This window comes from Callospermophilus lateralis, chromosome 7 (assembly GCF_048772815.1).
Source record: "Callospermophilus lateralis isolate mCalLat2 chromosome 7, mCalLat2.hap1, whole genome shotgun sequence".
Lineage (NCBI taxonomy): Eukaryota > Metazoa > Chordata > Mammalia > Rodentia > Sciuridae > Callospermophilus > Callospermophilus lateralis.
In genome coordinates, this window is record NC_135311.1 from 108856118 (window position 1) to 108873907 (window position 17790).

At 41.0% G+C, this 17790-nt stretch overlaps 3 protein-coding genes across 5 annotated transcripts in view; 2 read left to right on the forward strand and 1 right to left on the reverse strand.

The window, feature by feature from the left end:
- Efcab14 (EF-hand calcium binding domain 14) overlaps window positions 1-6252 on the forward strand; it is a 37681-nt gene extending 31429 nt beyond the window's left edge. For both annotated transcript variants that reach the window (XM_076860466.2, XM_076860468.2), the window contains one exon: window positions 2838-6252. In XM_076860466.2, coding sequence (XP_076716581.1) covers window positions 2838-3013 — 176 coding nt within the window. In that variant the 3' untranslated portion in view covers window positions 3014-6252. The remainder of the gene's footprint in view (window positions 1-2837) is intronic.
- A 1605-nt stretch (window positions 6253-7857) lies between these two features.
- On the reverse strand, window positions 7858-9010 carry Tex38 (testis expressed 38). The gene is given in 3 exon segments (XM_076862597.2): window positions 7858-8330; window positions 8333-8446; window positions 8974-9010. Coding segments are annotated over 3 exon segments (624 nt in total).
- Window positions 9011-11555: 2545 nt separating this feature from the next.
- Window positions 11556-17790, forward strand: part of Atpaf1 (ATP synthase mitochondrial F1 complex assembly factor 1) — a 35479-nt gene continuing 29244 nt past the window's right edge. For both annotated transcript variants that reach the window (XR_013091804.2, XM_076860469.2), the window contains exons 1-2: window positions 11556-12024; window positions 14884-14989. Coding sequence is in view for 1 of the 2 variants with exons in the window: in XM_076860469.2 (XP_076716584.2) it covers window positions 11708-12024; window positions 14884-14989 (423 nt within the window). In the remaining variant the exon portion in view is untranslated. The remainder of the gene's footprint in view (window positions 12025-14883; window positions 14990-17790) is intronic.

A 17790-nucleotide genomic window follows, 5' to 3' on the forward strand; every position in this document is an offset into this window, starting at 1 on the left:
AAGGCAGAATTCAAGCTGAGACTGTATGACACCAAAGCTTGCATTCTTAACCAGTATACCATCGGGTTTCCCCATTAATATTTCATATGAGCTTCATTCATTCACTAAGTGCCTCATTAGACCACATACTTAGCAATGAGGATACAGTATAAGATGCAGTCTCACTTTCTTTCCTCAAAGATATTATAGTATAGTGTAGAGGGCAGAAAAGCAAATACAATAATGTGAAAGTAGTAAAATAAAGTAAAAATTGACCCAGTTTTTCAGGACCCTCCAAAAATGAGGGGACTTTTTCTGAATATTAGTAAAATAAACAATAGGAAGTATGATTCACATAAAAATATATTTGCATTATTTCCAGTAGTGTGTTCTACTCATTGTGATGTTAAGACCTTTTTGCATTTGCTAATTCCCTGGAAAATCACTCATTTCTTCCACCTCCCTTTCTCTTACTCTTTACTTTAGCTTAGCTGCCATTCCACTGGGAAATATTAACTCCTAGGACTGGGGTAACCTCCTCCTGTATGCTGCTATTTGAATTTGCCCATGTTTAGCACATGTCACTCTTGTGATTTCCTAAGGTCATATAAAATGTAATTTACATGGACAATGTCCATGTCTTATTCACTGTCTTATTCATTCCCTAATCTCTAGCACAATTCCTGGTACACACAAATATGTTAAACAAATGAATGTGTTACCTATACACTGCAATTAATACTTAAAGCATAGATAACTTACAGATTAAAATATCCATTTAAATGTTATCACTTTGTTTTTTCCTATCCCTGATTTTTGTCTTATTTTGGTGTGGGGGGTGGAGAGTGTGACATTGAAGGGCAACATAAGTTGTATCCCCACTCTCCTATATCAAGAATTGATGAGTCTGAATCAGGGAAAGACTGGCTGTTCAATCAGATTAAGGAATAGCAGTCTGAACATTTGTACTTCAGTCTTTAACATAGGCCTGAGACACTTTTGAAATGACCCAAAGCAGCAATCATTTTTATTTGAGTTCTGCTACAAAATACATAGCATATTATATAAACTCATGGTACCAAAAAAAAAAAAATTGTTTTTTCTTCTAGCCACTTGGTGGCAGGCATGAGGAAGAAGTGTTCCACTTGATTTTCTGGCTTTCAGAGAGCTTTTGTGGTTTTACTAGCTGTATTACTGGTCCTATGACAGGAGAGTAGGGTCCTGTTTAGAAGTTGTTTACAAGAACTCATTTTTGGACTGGATTTGCACTGCAATGGTTTTCCCTCCCTTTGGGACATTTTCATTCTTTCCAGGTACCAAACAGCAAAAGGCTTGTTGAATGTAAGTATATACTGTCTTAAATAAATGAAGAAAAAAAAAGAATTTAGGAAGATTTTTAAAGAAATATAAGCCATATTGACCTTCTTTAGTGTTAGAAATTAAATCTTCTATTTGACTGTGAGGACAAAATGAAGTCCTTTTAAGTGTTAGACTATTGATAGAAATTCTCCAATCCTATTCACTGAAATAGTGTCTTGTGAATTGAATTTAAAAAATACAGATCATCTGGTGGCATTGCTCTGTTTTTTAGCTACCAGAAAGAAAATTGGGAGTGCAGGGGGGCAGTGGAGAAAGACAATGCTTTGAAAAGACACAGTCTTTTGGGATAGGGCTATAGCTTAGTGGCAGTGGCTAGCATGTGTGAGGCACTGGGTTTGATCCTTAGTACCACATAAAAAATGAAATAAATAAAGGCATGCTGTCCATTTACAATTACAAAAAAAAAAAACTTTTAAGGAAAGATAGTCTTTGAAGACTATATATAGAGAGAGAGAGGATGGGAGGGGAGTGTGTGTGTGTGTGTGTGTGTGTGTGTGTGTGTGTGTCTGTCTGTCTTCTGGGGTTTTTTGTTGATTAGTGTTTGAATTGTTTCCACATTGGAACTATTGGGAATAATACTATTATGAATATTAGTGTGCAGGGTCTTGTAGATGTTTTTTCATCCCCCTTGAGTATATGCCTAAGAATGAAATTGCTGGTCATTGCTAACTTTTTGAAGAACTGCCAAACTATTTTTCAAAGTATCTGCACCATTTTACATTTTCGTCAGCAATATATGAGAATTTAATTCACTTTTCCATATACTCGCCAACACTTTTTGATGACAACCATCCTAGTGATTGTGAAATGGTATCTCATTGTATTCTTGAGTCCCTGGATCTTAAGGTGCTCAATTTATGGATCCAAAGAGACAGTGTTCCATAGATAGTAAGAAAACTAGTCTATATCTAGCCATGTAAGAGTTATATGACCTTAGGCAAGTTGCTTTCCTTTATGAGCTTTGGTTTTCCTATCAAAACTGAGAGAACTAATTGTAATGCTTTCTGCTGTCATATATAAATAAAAAAATTTACATTAAAAAAACAGAGAACTTTGAATTTTTGACATTTTTACTGCTTATGGATGTCCAAGACGTTCCTCCAGTCCCCACTCAGACATTCAATGAGAAATATTACAATATATCATACTCTGTTTTATAGACTAATTCCTATCTATCAAACAGGCCTCTATTCCTTCAACATTGATTAAAATTTGGGAAATTGAAAGGGAAGGCCATGGACAGAGAGAAAGTCAGGTCATGCATTTCTCCCACTGCTTGTATTTGGGGGGGAAGGTGTCAAATAATATTCCTTTCATTCTTAAAGGATCAAAATTTAGTCTGATTTAGTGAAATCCTAAATGTTACCCTCTGGAAACAAATCTGCAAAGTAGCTTTCTTTTCAATATTGTAAAAACCTACTTTTAACTTAATTTCTATATAATAGATATATACATTTTTCATAATTCCTTTTTGACAGATCTTCAGGATTTATTCCACAAGACTGGCCAGGATGTGGATGGGAAGCTGACCTACCAGGAAATCTGGAACTCTCTAGGTTCTACCTTGCCAGATCCAGAGAGCTTGAGAGCATTTGATTCCAATGGAGATGGAAGATACTCATTCCTGGAGCTAAGAGTAGCTTTAGGTGTCTAGCCTCAACAGGCGTTATTTTAGGAATGGATGTATACCCTGGACTACCTAAAATCTACTTACATAACAAAAACAACCCTTTTATGCATCAGCCCTCTAGTCCTCCAAACTATTGTAGCAAACATATTGCCACCTTCTAATTTGTTTGAAAAGCTATACAAAAGTTATTTTTTTAAAAAAGAAAACCATTTTACTTATAATCTGATGTTCAGAAATCTATAATTTCCTGAAACCAGTAATATCTTACATTTTAAAATTGCCAGGAAAAGAAATAATAAAGCCCTCTTTTTTTCTCCTTCCTTTTTTTTGAGGGGAGGAGACCTTATCTTTTAAAACTGGAAAATGTATATACAGAGATAACAAGCCACCTTTTATATTTCATATAAATTTGCCTTAAATAGCTGCACTTTATAGAGACTCAGAAAATGTCTTGTCTTCAAAAGATAGGCCTTTTCTATTTGTAAATATTTAAAATGAAAGAAAAATTGTGCATATTGTGTGGAAAGTAGAAAGAATGATTTTGAGCAGGATGTGAACAAATTACTTATTTTAAAAAATCACTTATCTGGGTAACAACTGAAACTATATTCACATATACTTAACTCATCCCTCCTCCAAGGCCAAGGTGCTGCCATGGGGTTTAGTCTGCAGATAGGGACATTGATTCAGGGACTGGATGCTGTGGGAACAGTGCCAGCTCCATACTTTAAAAAGTTGACTTCTGAGAGTTTATTCCTATTCCCTCAATGAATCCTAACATGTGAACCAGAGAAGTCTTCTTGAGGATTTTTCTCATTTTTAATCCTCTTTTAGGGTTTAGAACACAAAAAGTTATCCAGTGGGGAGCTACATTTTCCCTCAAGTGAGTTAGATTATCTTCCCCTATCCACTTACACAAGTCTATCTTAAGGCTATAGCTGGCTCTTACCTTCAGTAACGTCTCCATTCTAAATGGCAAAACCCAAGTCCCTAGTCACTGTCTCAGACTAGCCACCCAGGGTATTAGAGGAAAAGGATACATCTACTTTTAAAACAAGAAACTACCCCTTTGAGATTTTACCTGGGAGCTAACCAAGAACCTGATGGATTTCTTGGTGAGATGACTAAGGCCAAAAATAGTTGTGAAATGAAATGTGTGAAATCATATTGTTTTCTTACAGATATCAGCTCAGAAGTAGATACAGGCTTTCTGTCCAGACGATGCCAAACTATAGCTGGCACAACAACAGAAGCCTTCATATGATGGTAGCAAGTGCAATACTTCTCCCTTATGGACCTGGCACAGCAGGTCCCGGAACTGGAAGGAATGGTCTAAGTCACTTGTATGTTGAGTTACACTTGCTGTGTTGTTCCCAAAGGCAATCTTTGGGTAGCACAAAAGGAAAATTTACAAAACTTTGCTGTAGTCAAGTGAGGGAGAAACTAGTGAAGCTCTCATGGCACCAACTTCTCTAGTAGAGTTCATTTTTCATTTAACTTGTCCAAGACCTGTAAGCCAGTGCAGTCCAGTACCCTGAAACATGTAAAGACTGTTTTTTTCTTTACATTACATTAAGCTTGGTGTTAGCTAACCTTAAATTTTTTTGCAGAAGTATTAAAATTCAGTTAAAGCAGGACAGCGTCTCTTCTAATGAATGTGTCTGCTTGTCATTATTGCTTATGTTTCTCCCTTTTAAAATGTTTTTCTTTAACATTTCCCTTACCCATCTGTTATTTCACTTTCATGGAAAAGTTAAAATTAGCCTGGCACTTTAGGAAACTTGAGAATTTTTTGCTCTCTGGCTGCTTTCCATGCCGTCCTCCTTTTTAATATATACACCCTTACAGATTTTGTAACAACCAAATAAAGTTCTAGCAATAAATTGAATTATACTGCTATGTTTGTATATACTGTACCATAAATAGTATGTCTGTACCTGGAAGGTATTTTTTTGATAACTGATTTATATGAAATATACTTGAGGGTAATGTACCTTGTCCTTTTTAGTTTCAAGTTCTTATTCATAGGCAGATACATTCAGGACACCTTAACTCTTTGTAGTATGTATTTTTCTTTTACATCCAATAGCTATATCCGTGGAAAACTCAAAGTTTCTTTTTTTTCAGTTTCTCTTCTGTTCTTCCTACTTCAAGCTTGTCTGCCAGCATCACCCCTGAGCTGTAAATAATGCCAACCCCTCCCCTGCCAAGTCTGCCAGAGGCATCCATGCTGCACTCAGGCCTATGATACCTTTGTCATCCTGCCTGAGTAACTACCATGTCTCCCAGACAGGTAGGTATCTCAACTTCCTTTGTTCAAGTTGAGCAGACTCTCCAGTTTACAAGCCCCAGAAACCTATCACTTAGTGTTAATTTGGGATTTATATCTGTATGCTGTCCCCATTTACCCAGCCTGTGCCTTGTGTTTGACTATAGTGAAGCCTCACCTGCCACATTTTCAGCTCTGTGAGAAAGCTTGGGAAGTGAGTGATATGAGTTTGACATTCATTGTAAATTCTTTTACCTGTTCTTTCTGGCAGCTCCTACCACTTCTCTCCTTAGTTTCCCAAAGCACAACCTTCTTGACCCTTTTATTCCATTGCCTTATATATATGTCGGCATAATGTTTACTTAAATAGCCTCCCCATAAGTCAGAGAGGCAAACAGGTACTGTAGAAAGAGAAGACCCAAAGGAATAAAGTGCCTGGCTTCAAGATGACTGCAGAGTATCTAGCACTCAGGAATGGGTCTGAGGCAACAAAGCTAAGGAATGGACCCTTCCCCTGCTGTTGGCTGTTTTGCATTCTGCTGCAGTTTCCTTTCTTTGCAGTTGCTGGACATAACCCCTAGAGCCCCCCTTGCTGGTCCTGCTGGTCACAGTTGAGGATTTTGACTATGATGGGCTCATACTCGTAATGGCCTGTTGAGTTGTTTTTAGTGACAGCTTTTGTTTGCTGCACACCTCATTGGCTTGCTTACCAACACCAACTAGATGTGGTTTCTTTCATAACTAAACCAGAACACATTTGGGTATCTTGAGACTTTATAGAGCGTGTATTGTTTGTTATATGAACCTAACCTACCTTTTTTCACATATTAAGAAATGCAAATTTACTTTGTTCTAGTGGAGCTATTTTGGTAACATAAGCAATTTTGGTTCTGTTTAGGGAGTGAATTCAAGGTTTTCATGACTCAATTTGAGCTTTATTTCATATCAATGATACAGCCATTTTAATTTATCTAAATAAAACATTTCTTTTTTTCTCTCACTGTGTCTTATTAAAGCTTCCTCCCACTCCTTTGGTTCTTAAGAGAAAGAAAATATGCTTTGATCCCTATGTTTAATGGATTCCTTCCTCCTTTGAAAGCAAGGGCTAACAGAGGTGGGCACAAAGCAAGTGTTCTAGAATCTACCTTCAGAATTAAAATATTGGGCCTAAAGAAGTGAAGACTGTAGGTCTTGGGCTTTAGGCATCTGCAGGGTTGAAGGGGGCAAGGTGAAGAGGGGGCAAGTTGAGGGAGGAGTGAACCTCTGCCCCTGTTCTACCGGAGAAGATCCACTTGGTCCTGTTTTATATTTTGAGATACAATATTAGATCATGTTTACAAAGGGGGGGGGGGTCCACTTACCTTAAAAAAAAAAAGTAAAAGAAAAAGGCTTAAATCCTTTGCTAGAGAGAGGTCATATAGATAGGACTAAGGCTTTACAGTTGCTGGACCTAATCCTTGAGCCCACACACAAGAAAAAAAAGAAAAAATTAACTACATGTTTACTAAGTTCTGAGAATCACAATCTCTCTCTCTCTCTCTCTCTCTCTCTCTCTCTCTCTCTCTCTCTCACACACACACACACACACACACACACACACACACACCACTCCACAAAATAGGCAAAAACTGGCCCTACCTCAGGGCAGTCTACATTTAAAGTTTAGATCAAATATGGTGAGTGGGTTTGCTCATTTCCAAAGTAAGTGCAGAAAATTTCTGTGACAGAACCAGGCTTTCATATCTTTAAGTTGGGGTCAAATAGCTCATAATTATCTTTGTATCTCCTTTTTGGACCATTTCTAGAAAATATAAAAATTATTAATATTCCCATGTAAATAGAGCAATAGGGGACTCTTAACTTTTGGGCAACCATGGATTTCTTAAGATACATGATATAGGTATTTTTATGTGTATTATTTTAGGAGGTACTCACCAGCCCTTCCTCTAAGCCACTTTGTAGACCAAGTTGATGATACTCTACACACACTAAAGCATTCACCAAGTATGTTTTAACAAGACATGATTAGGGAAGGGATACCATGGGGTAAGGTGGAAAGACCAAGAACTTTAATGTTAGGCAGATGTAAATTGGGCAACTAGCTCAGCAACAAAAAGAAAAGATAATGATATATGCCCTTGGATCTTGTCCCTTCATCAGTAAGAGAAGAATCATAACAGCCATTTTGCAGTGTTCTTGTATTAGAAGGTGGCATAGCCACTGTGGACTACCATAGCTGTGTGCCCTCAGCACCTGTCACTCTGTGGCAATTGTACTTCCCATCCTGCAGAACAGCAGTGCCTTTGGAGACCTAACCCAGGGCTTGCACACAATAAATACTGGATGGAGGGATTTGAGTTCATCTGCAAGTATTGGTTCAATGTGTCTCTTCAAAGACAACCTCCGATTCTCATTGTATTGGTGAGACTTGTGCCCCCATCAAACAGGGGAAGGATACTGTCCTTCTAAGGCAAATGAGACACAAAAGAGTAACTTTTCAAAAATCTTTAATAATGTAACATCTTGATCTCTGTGTCAATATTACTTTCCTGAGGTTAGCTCCCTTTTCTAATACCCCTGGCACCTAAAGCTCCCACCTTCAGCAAGGAGGCAATAACTCGGAAGCAAAAGGCTTTGCATTGAAACAGTTCACTCCATGGGTCAGAGTGGGAAGGGAATAGAAGTGGACATTACTTTTGATACAGATGGCAAATGAGTAGCAGGCAGAGTGGTTCAGCATTGGAGGTTGATTGCGAAGGGGTAGGGCAAAGGGTATCTCCTAAAACATAATTGGGAATGGAGATCTGGTCCTGTGCTGTGGCATCCAGTTAGAAAGAGGCTGCTATGGGACCACCAGAGCAGGTTGCAGGGGAACAGAGGCCTCTGCCTTGGGGCTGCTGCCTCTGTTGGCATAATGCCTGCCTTCAGGGGTATCTGACCCCCACAAAGAATCTGGAATCTCGACTTTAATCTCAGTTTTGGTAACAGCCCAGGGAGGGCCTGAGTTGATAGCTGCATTCATGCCATATTGGCATCGCTTGTTTATCCAGTACAGGAGTGGGCTGTAAGTGCCCACTGCTGGGCACACTCCTCCTGCTGAAGGTGGTTCTTCCAGTGCAGAAAGAGAATGCAGCCGCTAGTTATAATAGAGCACAGCCCCAGAAATCCAAAGTACAACGCGACCCACACTGAGGCAGTTAAAGGGGGGGGGGGGCAGGGTGACACTGCTCTAGCTTGGAACCTGAACTGTTTCTCATTCCTTGCCTTGATTTGGTTCATTCATCCATTTATTCCTTCCCTCACTCCTCAAAGATATGCCTCATCATTTTCTTAATTCAGTCAAAGCTAGATTTGCAGGGAGTCTAAGAGGCCACTTTAGCCTTTTACAGATAAGGAACATTAGGTCTAGAGGGGACATGACCTTCCCAGACTCAGTCAGGCCTTCTGGCTCCCAATCCAGGACTCAACCAATCCATCAGATTGAGAACCCTCACTAAGGACAAGGCCCTCGTGGAAGTAAACGTTCACCACTTGACAAGGACACCAATGTATCTTTTCTGGTTGGGCAGAACATGGTCTCTGCCTTCTAGGAATCCTTACTTTCCTAGAGGAGTCTATCTCTTAACTATTTAGCACTCCATGGAGGCATCCACCACTCCATTCATGCAAAGGGAAAGTTTGTCCCCCACACTCAAAGGACTGAAGGGGTACTTACTGCCAGGAAGGCCCATATCCTTCTTTTCAGAATCCATAAGGTTGAGTCTTGTTACTAGGCCTATGGCTCTGGAAAGAATGAACTCACCCACTAACCTGTCCACCAATGGGAATCTCAGAAGGCTCAAGCCCCATTGTTCCCTAAAGAAATCATCACCAGGTTCTGAACACTGGGAATTCCAGGGGTGGTGCTTGTGGAGGGGTTCTGAGTTGATGGGAGGAAGGGACTCCGTCTGGTGGCATCTCATGAGCATAGTTGTCTTCCATCAAAGACTGGTCCACCACAGAATTATTTGTTCCCAACTTCTTATAGTGAACTCACAGAACAGCCCCCAGGAAAGGGCCCTCACACCCTCAGGAGCTTATATTTATGTTGTCAGTTATTAGGGAGCCATTTCTGGATATCTTTTCCAGTGGTGAGTGGGGCAAATAGCACCATGAACATTGGGCAGCCCTGCCCTTAAGAAGTTTCTGACCAAGTTGTCAAAGGAAGGAAAAAAAAAAAAAACACAGGGGAACCAAGTGGTCCAAACCTCATTGTTTGGCTCTTGTAATCTCTCCTTTGTTTCTTCAACAAGTGCTGGCAAAGTATTTCCTGGGCATCATCAGGGCCTGTGGGAACTCTGCCCATGTGATCTTGCATCTCTTTCCAGCTTCATCTCCCTCTCCATCTTTTGTATACCTCTCCCTTCCAGTCATGCCAGGTTCCTCAAAGACCCTGTTTATTTACCTTGGGAGTTTAGCTCACGTGGCTCCTTCACTCAGGAGTGCCTTTTCCCACATTTCCACTAAACATCTCCTTATCTTCCCAAGTAGTCAACTCCCCTACTCTTGAGGCAAATAGTCCTTTCAGTTTGATTTCCCAGAACCACATCATCTCCAGTTCGAAGAGACTTGGAGCACTGTCTAATCCAACTTCCATCAGATACTCGAGTACTGAGGACAGAACTTCCCTAACTCAGCAACTAATCCCCCAGAGTTCATCTGACTCAGGAACTTGCTTACCATCTCCTGAGGCAGCTTGCTTCATTTATGACCAGCTCAGTTAGAAAGCCACTTCCTAATCAAGCCTAGGTCAGCTTCCCAGTAGGTTGTCCTGGCTTGGCTCCTTGGCACCATTTAGTTACTTCCAACTTTAACAGTAGCCAGAATGAGCCTTTTAAGAATAGATCATGTTACTCTGCTCAAATACACAGTGAATTCAAATATCACTCAGATTTAAAACCACAATCCTTGTCCAAGTCCTCCAAATCCCTGAGCAATCTAACCAACCACTCCCATACCTCCTTAGACTCATTTTTACTGCCATCCCCTTCACTCATTCACATAGAAAACCTCCTTGTTGTTCCACAAGCAGGGTACATATGCTCCTGCTTCAGGGTATTTGCCCTTGCTATTTGCCCTGGAAAGCTGTTCTGTCAGATATCCATACAGATCATTCCCTTGTTTCCTTTGGGTTTCTGCTTGGTTGTCCCCCTTATCTCCATTTCTCTTAAACTGCTTTGTTTTTCAGCATAGCATGTATCATTATCTAACATTTATTTATTGTCTGTCTCACTCCACTGGAATGTAAGCACCTCAAGTTAATGTAAACAAGAATCTAAGAATTTCAGATGGTGATAACTGCTATGAAGAGAATAAAATAGGGTAAAATAAGAGGGCAAAATAAGGTTAAAAAAAAAAGAAGAAGAGAAGATTCATCAATAAAGGTTCCTTTGAGGTGCTGACATGGAAACTAAGCCCTAGATGATAATGAGGCAGCAAGTGTGGATATATACAGAGAGAACAAGTGCAATGATCCTGAGCCAGGAACAGGCCATACTAATCCTCTACTACATTGCTCCTAGCATAGAGCAGGGCGGATCTTCATACGTATAGGTTCAACTGAGCAGAGTTTGAGGCTCCATCCCTGCCTCAGGAGAGGTTTCAGTCAGATAAGACCTAGGCAAGACTTCCACACAATGCAAACCAAAGACTGCTTGACAGAGAGTCCATTCATGCTGGGAGCAGGTGAGACAGATTTGGCTGTAACTGTCCCTGACCTCAAGAGTTCACACTTGGTTCCAGAGGTGAAAAAGATAGTGGCATCTGGGTTGAGGAAGAATGCATTCCAGGATCCAAAAAGAGCCTAAAGACTTTTCAAAGTCAATTCCTGATGACTCTGGGAAGTAGTTCAGTTTGGCTGGCGCTGCAATTAGGAAACAAGGCTTTGGAAGCAGCTGCCATATTGAAAAGGCCATCTCTCCGGTAAAACTTGGCAGAAGTTAATATTAGACCCTCAGAGCCTCAGTTTTCTCGTCTGTAAAATGAAAATAATGTCTGCCTCAAAGGATATGAGTCGGATAAAGTTTACTACACCTAGAAGCCTTAGTAAAGAGAAGCAGCAGCTGTGAAGAGGATTGGAGAAACAACCTTTGAAGCTTGCTAAAGGAGTGCCAAGTGAATTTTAAAAGGAGCAAGCTCCGTGAGGACCCTAAGGCTCCACCAGCTCCCCAGAGGAGGACTGGCGCGCAGAGACTGCTGGTCTCGAAAGGGAGGGCGTGAGTCCTGGTCGGCTCCCGGGAGGAGGCGGGCCGAGGCACACGCAGGGCGGACAGGCAGGGCTGGAGCGGCGAGCCCCCCCGTCCCCAACTCTTTACCCTCTTCCCCGTTTCGCCTAGCGTATCTCCTGAACCCGGAACCTGGGGCGCGCGGAACCACCTTGGTGTAGCGCGAGGCCGCAGACCCGGAGGACGATGGAGGGAACGCGCGGGCCGGGGGCCGACTCTCCTGAAGAGGAGGAGACGGGGTCGGCCATGGCGGCTATGGTGATGGCTGCTGGTGGCGCGGGCCCAGCTGTCCTGCAGGTGGCCGGGCTCTACCGAGGCCTGTGCACGGTGCGGAGCCGCGCCCTGAGCCTTGGGTTCGTTTCACCCGCACAGCTGCGCGCTTTCCCTATGCGCCTCGGCTCAGGCCGGCCTTCTGGGGGCGCGGAGGGCAGTGGGGTCGGGGCCGAGCTCGAGGCCAACCCCTTCTACGACCGCTACCGAGACAAGATTCAGCAGCTGCGCAGGTGCGCCCCGGCCGGCTAGCGAAGGGGGGGGGTGGGGTGGGGGGGTGCTGGTACTTGGCGGTGGCCGGAGATTCCGCGTGGTGGGCACTAGTGCAGTCCCCACTGTGAAGATAGTGTATCGAGGGTCAGAGAGACTAGAGCACTGGCCTAAGATCTCACAGCTATTTAGTTTCTGAAAAGACCTGGCTCTTTCCACAGTTGTCTTTATGTTTTAGTTGTCAGAACGCTAAGGGGGACTTTTTGACAACCCTGTGAGTCAGATGAGAGGGATCTGTTTTCATTGTAGAAATGGGAAAATGAAGCCTTCCAGAGAACGGACTTTATTTGCTCAAGGTCACATATTGAGTCAGCAGAGGCCTGGCCCAAAGCTTGGATTCCCAGGCTCCTCATTTAGGGCCCTAAGTGCATGGGAAGGAGGTTATGGGAGGGAGAAATGCCACAAAGACCAGTGTTGTCACAGTTGTTTCATCTGTCAAACTCTCATTATGTTAAGGAAACTGAAGACCAGAGAGAAGAAGAAACTTGCCAAAGGCTACCCAGCTGGTTGGAATTTGACTGAATCCAGGGTTCCCAACACTACCCCTGAGCTTTTATAGGGAAGGACCTAGAGATTAGAAGGGGTTTGGGACGCTAGGGAGCCTAGAAGAGCCTGAAGAATTTGAAAGAAAGAGCCAGTTGAAAGAGACCAAAGGTGGAAAGACTTAGGAGAGACTTTGACAGAGTAGTTTCCAACCCAGTCCATCTTGTTATGGCAGCCAAGCCAGGAAGCCTGCCTGGATCCCAGCTACCTGCATTTCACCACCTGCTTGCATAGGAAATAGGCAAACAATAGAAAAAGAAATTTTATGTAGTTTGTTTAAACCGGGGAAAAGTAGCTAGATTGCTTTCCCACTGGTTCCACAGAAGCAGTTGCATTTGTAGAAACAAAAGCCTGGTGGTATAATATGTAGATTAATCTGTGCTTAGCCAGAGTATATGTCAGTCTTCCTTGGCCTCTGCCCTCAAGCATGAGGAAATTCAGGATGCAGAAAAGCAATGATCAGGAAGTTGCTTTTAATTTCAAAGGGGGTCTGTTTCAATCTCACTGCTATTATCTTGATCTTTCTCACTTTTTGAAACAACAATGGAATAAATGAATGGAGTGATTTTGCCCTCTGTCATTTAGATATTTTCAAGTATTTGTCATTTCAGAAACTTTTCCCTGACCTACATTCCTCTCCAATTTTTTCTTTTATCCCTTAATGCACAAGCATCTGAAAAGTTGTCCACTCACATTCAGATGATACAAGCCTAACATCTCCCCATTCATTCTTTTTTTTTTTAAGTCTGTTTTTTTTTTAGTTGTCGATGGACCTTTGTTTTATTCATTTATATGCGGTGCTAAGAATTGTACCCAGTGCCTCACACATGCTAAGCAAGCACTCTGACACTTAGCTACAACCCCAGCCCACAGCTTCCACTCATTCTGAATCATGAACAAATAATGGTTTTGCTTTCCTTCCCTACCAGATCATTCCATCAACATTTACACAGACTGTTATTTCCTGAAGAGTAAGCTTTCCAAGGTGCCACATTGACTTCACACCCTAATATCTGTTGTTCTCTTTAGCCTTATTTATTACCTAAAATTCCTTTGAGTACTATGGTCTAGCACTCATGCATACAATTGGATGAGAGAAATGAAAAATTCCAGATAAGGGGAAGACTAACATAATCAAAAGTATAGAGCATGAAACCACCTCAGTCATTCGGGGATATTTGAACAAATTTTCATGACAATACCTGTAGCATTCTTATATACTTATTTACATGTCTGTCTCTCCCACTGGATAGTAAGCTCCTTGAGGTAGAGACTCTGTCTTATTTATTTCTCTATCCCTGAGGCCCAACAAACCCTCTATTGCCCAGGATGCCTCTCCTTTCTATGGGCTTACCATGACCCAGGTGTCTGTGGCCATTAGTAGGACTGACACAGTCCTTCCAGAGGGAAGGAAGAAGATCTGCATATCTACATGTCAGTGACGGGAGTGATATTTGATCTCACCTCCAGAAATGAATTTTATGGGAGAGGGGCTCTGTATAATGCCTTGACTGGGAAGGTCTACCAGAGGGGTAGCCAAGATGTCCCTGGTTCCTATAGATCTCACCCATAACACTACAGTCCTTACAATCAAGGAGCTAGAGAGTCCCTGGATAATGTCTTTGCCAAATATCCCACTGTCAGACCCACAGCCTGAAGAATTCTTAACAAGGATGGCAGCCCAAAACTAGACTTCAAGCCTGAAGATCAGCCCCATTTTAACATAAAAGATAATTTCTCATATTCTATATGCATGTTCTTTGGAAAACAGGTCAGGGAAACCCTCAGATGCTAAATCTTCTGCAAAATAGGATAGTTGAGTTCTTTGAGTTACCCAGATCTGAATAAAACTGATGTTTAACCTGAGGAGATACCAAAGAACTAAATATGTTCAATAAAAGCTTGAACACTACATAGATATGCTCTAGAATTTCTTCCTGCGGAGATGACCCAGTAAAATGATCTCAAAATACACTTTCCATCCTGAGGATTCTTTGTCACTAGAGTGTTAATATCTGAGAGACCAATCCCTGTATTTGCCCGGGAAGTAACCTGCAGGAGAAAAAAAAATGTTTTGCTAGCCCCTTAAGGATTAATAATAGTCACGTGGCTGGATTTGTTTTTCTACTTTCTTGACTTTCAGGCCTGTGCCCAGTCCAGACAAATACTTCAGCCTCTCTGAATTCCTGTGTCCTTTCTCTGTTGAGATGGAACACAATGCTTTATTATTTCAAAATCCAGAGCAACCCAGGTGGTTTATCTTGTTTATCTTTGATCAGGTCTGACCCAGCTGCTTTTGAGTCTCGCTTAGAGAAGCGTGGTGAGTTTCGAAAGCAGCCAGTGGGGCACTCGCGACAAGGTGATTTTATCAAGTGTATGGAGAAGGTAAGACCTGCCCCTTTTTATGCTGTTGGCTTACCAGTACCCCTCCCTATACTCTACAACCCTTACCCTTGAAGTGAGCTCCTTGATGGGTTAACTAGATAATCTGTTCATAGCCTCTCTCTACTCAGTCTTCAACCATATATGTTTAACCTGCTGTTTCAGGGCAACATAGTGTGGTCATGGTGGAGATATAGAGAGATGAAAAAGATAGTTCCCTGCTCTCAGCATGAGCAGGCTAATGGTGAAGGCAAGGTGTAAACAACACTGGACTGAAGGAATCAGGGAAAATTTCTCAAGGAAGGTAGGACTTGATCCAGGATAGGAAGAGTTTGGGTGTGTTAGTCAGCTTTTCATCTCTGTGATAAAACACCTGAGAAAATCAACATAAAGTAAAAAATGTTTAATTTGATTCGTGGTTTCAGAAGTTTCAGTCCATGGTCTGCTGACTCCATTGCTTTGGACCTGAGGTAAGGCAGAATATCATGATGGAAGGGTATAGGAGAGGAAATGGCAGAAAGAAAGGAGCTGGAAACAAGATATAGTCCCCAAGAGCATGCCCCCAAGGTCTCATCTTCTATAGTTTCCACCACTTTGCAGTAATGCCATCAGATTATGAATCAATCAATGAATTAATCCATTGATAAGATCAGAGTCTTCATGATCCAATCACTTCCCCAAAGCCCCAACTCTGGACATTACTGCAATGGGGACCAAGGCTTCAATACGTGAGCCTTTGGAAGACATTTCAGATCCAAACCATAATGCTAGAGGATTTGAATTAAGCCAAGAGGAGAAAGGGGAACTTTGAAATAGAACGGGGATCATTAAACATTTTCTGTAAAAGACCCAATAGTAAATATTTTAGGCTTGGTGGACCATATGGTCTCTGTTGCAACTACTCAGTTCTGCTATTATACTACAAAAGCAGACAGTAAGTAAATGAATGAGTGTGTGGTTATGTTCTAGTCAAATTTTATTTATAGGACTGGGGGTGTAACTCAGTAGTAGAGCACTTGCCTAGCATGCACAAGACCTATATTCAATTCCCAGTGCCCCCCACCCCACCAAAAAATAAAAATTATTTACTAAAAAATTGGCAAGCTGGATTTAGATTGCTGATGTCCAACTATTGCCCATTCATACTCCACTCCCACCCCTTCTTAAGGAACTAGGTTAAATAGAGGAAGAGTTTTGAAAGTAAAGAATTTTAGGAGATAGTGAAGTATTTTGCCTAAGGTCAGTCCAGCAAGAGCTGTGTATCCAAAGGATGCCCCTAGCCTTGAGCAGAGAGAACTGTAAAGACTAAAGAATGGGTTAGTCATTAACCTCCAAGTGAGGATTGGGTTTTAGAAGTGGAGATAGACAACTTACTTGGTAAGAGAATGAGCTCTGGAGCCAGATTTCAGGAACTGAATCTTAGCTCTTCTACCTATTATCTGGGTGACTCTCCAAGCAACTTATACAAGTTCTCCATGTCTCAGTTTGCTTCTCTGTGATAAAGGAATAATAACAGTACCTACCTTACAGAGTTGTGAGATATTATGCAAAACTTTTTAGCATAGTCCCTAGCACACAGTAAGTACTTACTATGTAATCACATAAGAAGTATTTAGTACATATTAGCCATTATTATCCTTAAACAAGGAATCAAAGCTGGCTGGAAAGTATGTGGAAAACCGTATATAGGAAAATTAATCTAATGCAGTATTTTTCAACCTCTTTGACCATGACCTATAGTAAGAAATATATTTCCTGTAATAAATGTTTATAGTAGCAAGATTACCAGTCAGAAGCTCTTGGAAATATTACTGTATTGCAAACTTTCCATGTTATATAGGAAACCTCTTTGCACCTTTTTTGTAAGCACACTAAAAATTAACTATATAATGATAAGATACAGAATAAGTACTTAATTTTAATTATTGCAACTATTAGGTAAATATTCACTTACTATATATCTTCCTTATCTAGCTAGACAGAGGAAGGCTGATGGTAACCATATAATCAATTAGTATGACAAAAAAATTCTTCCCCAGACTCAAAGTATTCATCTCAGGGAAAATGGGTGTTTTGTTTGTTTTGTTTTCATGGTATACCTGGGAATGAGTAGTAAGAACTACTCCTTTTTAGTATGCTTACATATGAAGAAACAGCTTTAGGATGCCACTAATATATGATCAAAGACAAGACTATATTTTTGTATAATGAATTTTTCTGCACCAGGTTTTTTTTAAAAAAATATTTCTAGTTATAGATGAATACAATACCTTTATTTTATTTTTTTACTTACTTATTTATTTTTATGTGGTACCAAAGATTGATCCCAGGGCCTCACATGTGCTAGGCAAGTGCTCTACCACTGAGCCATAATCCTAGCTCCTATACCAGATTTTTCTCTCTTTTGTGGGTCCAGGTTCTATATATATAATTTTTGAAAGGTTTGGATTCATTAAATCATAGAGTGACAAAAGCAAGGTCTTATGCAGAAAAAGTATTTTTTAGCTTCAAAATCCTATGTATAGGCTGTACTCCTTACCTTTGAAAGTCATAGTCTTAAACTTAGAGACTGAATAGAAGATTCAGAACTATCAGCCATCCACCAGCATTCCTATATCAACAACAACTCGAACTAGGATTTCTAGTGTGTAGCTTCTGTCAAAGCTAGTAAGCCAGGAGATAAAATAATCACTTTCAGTTGTTTTTTGCCATTTTGAGAGGGAATCTAATTTAATGGAAAGACTGTTGAGACAGTACTCAACTTGCCTATCATGAATGAGGCCAACAGGTTCAATTCCTACTAC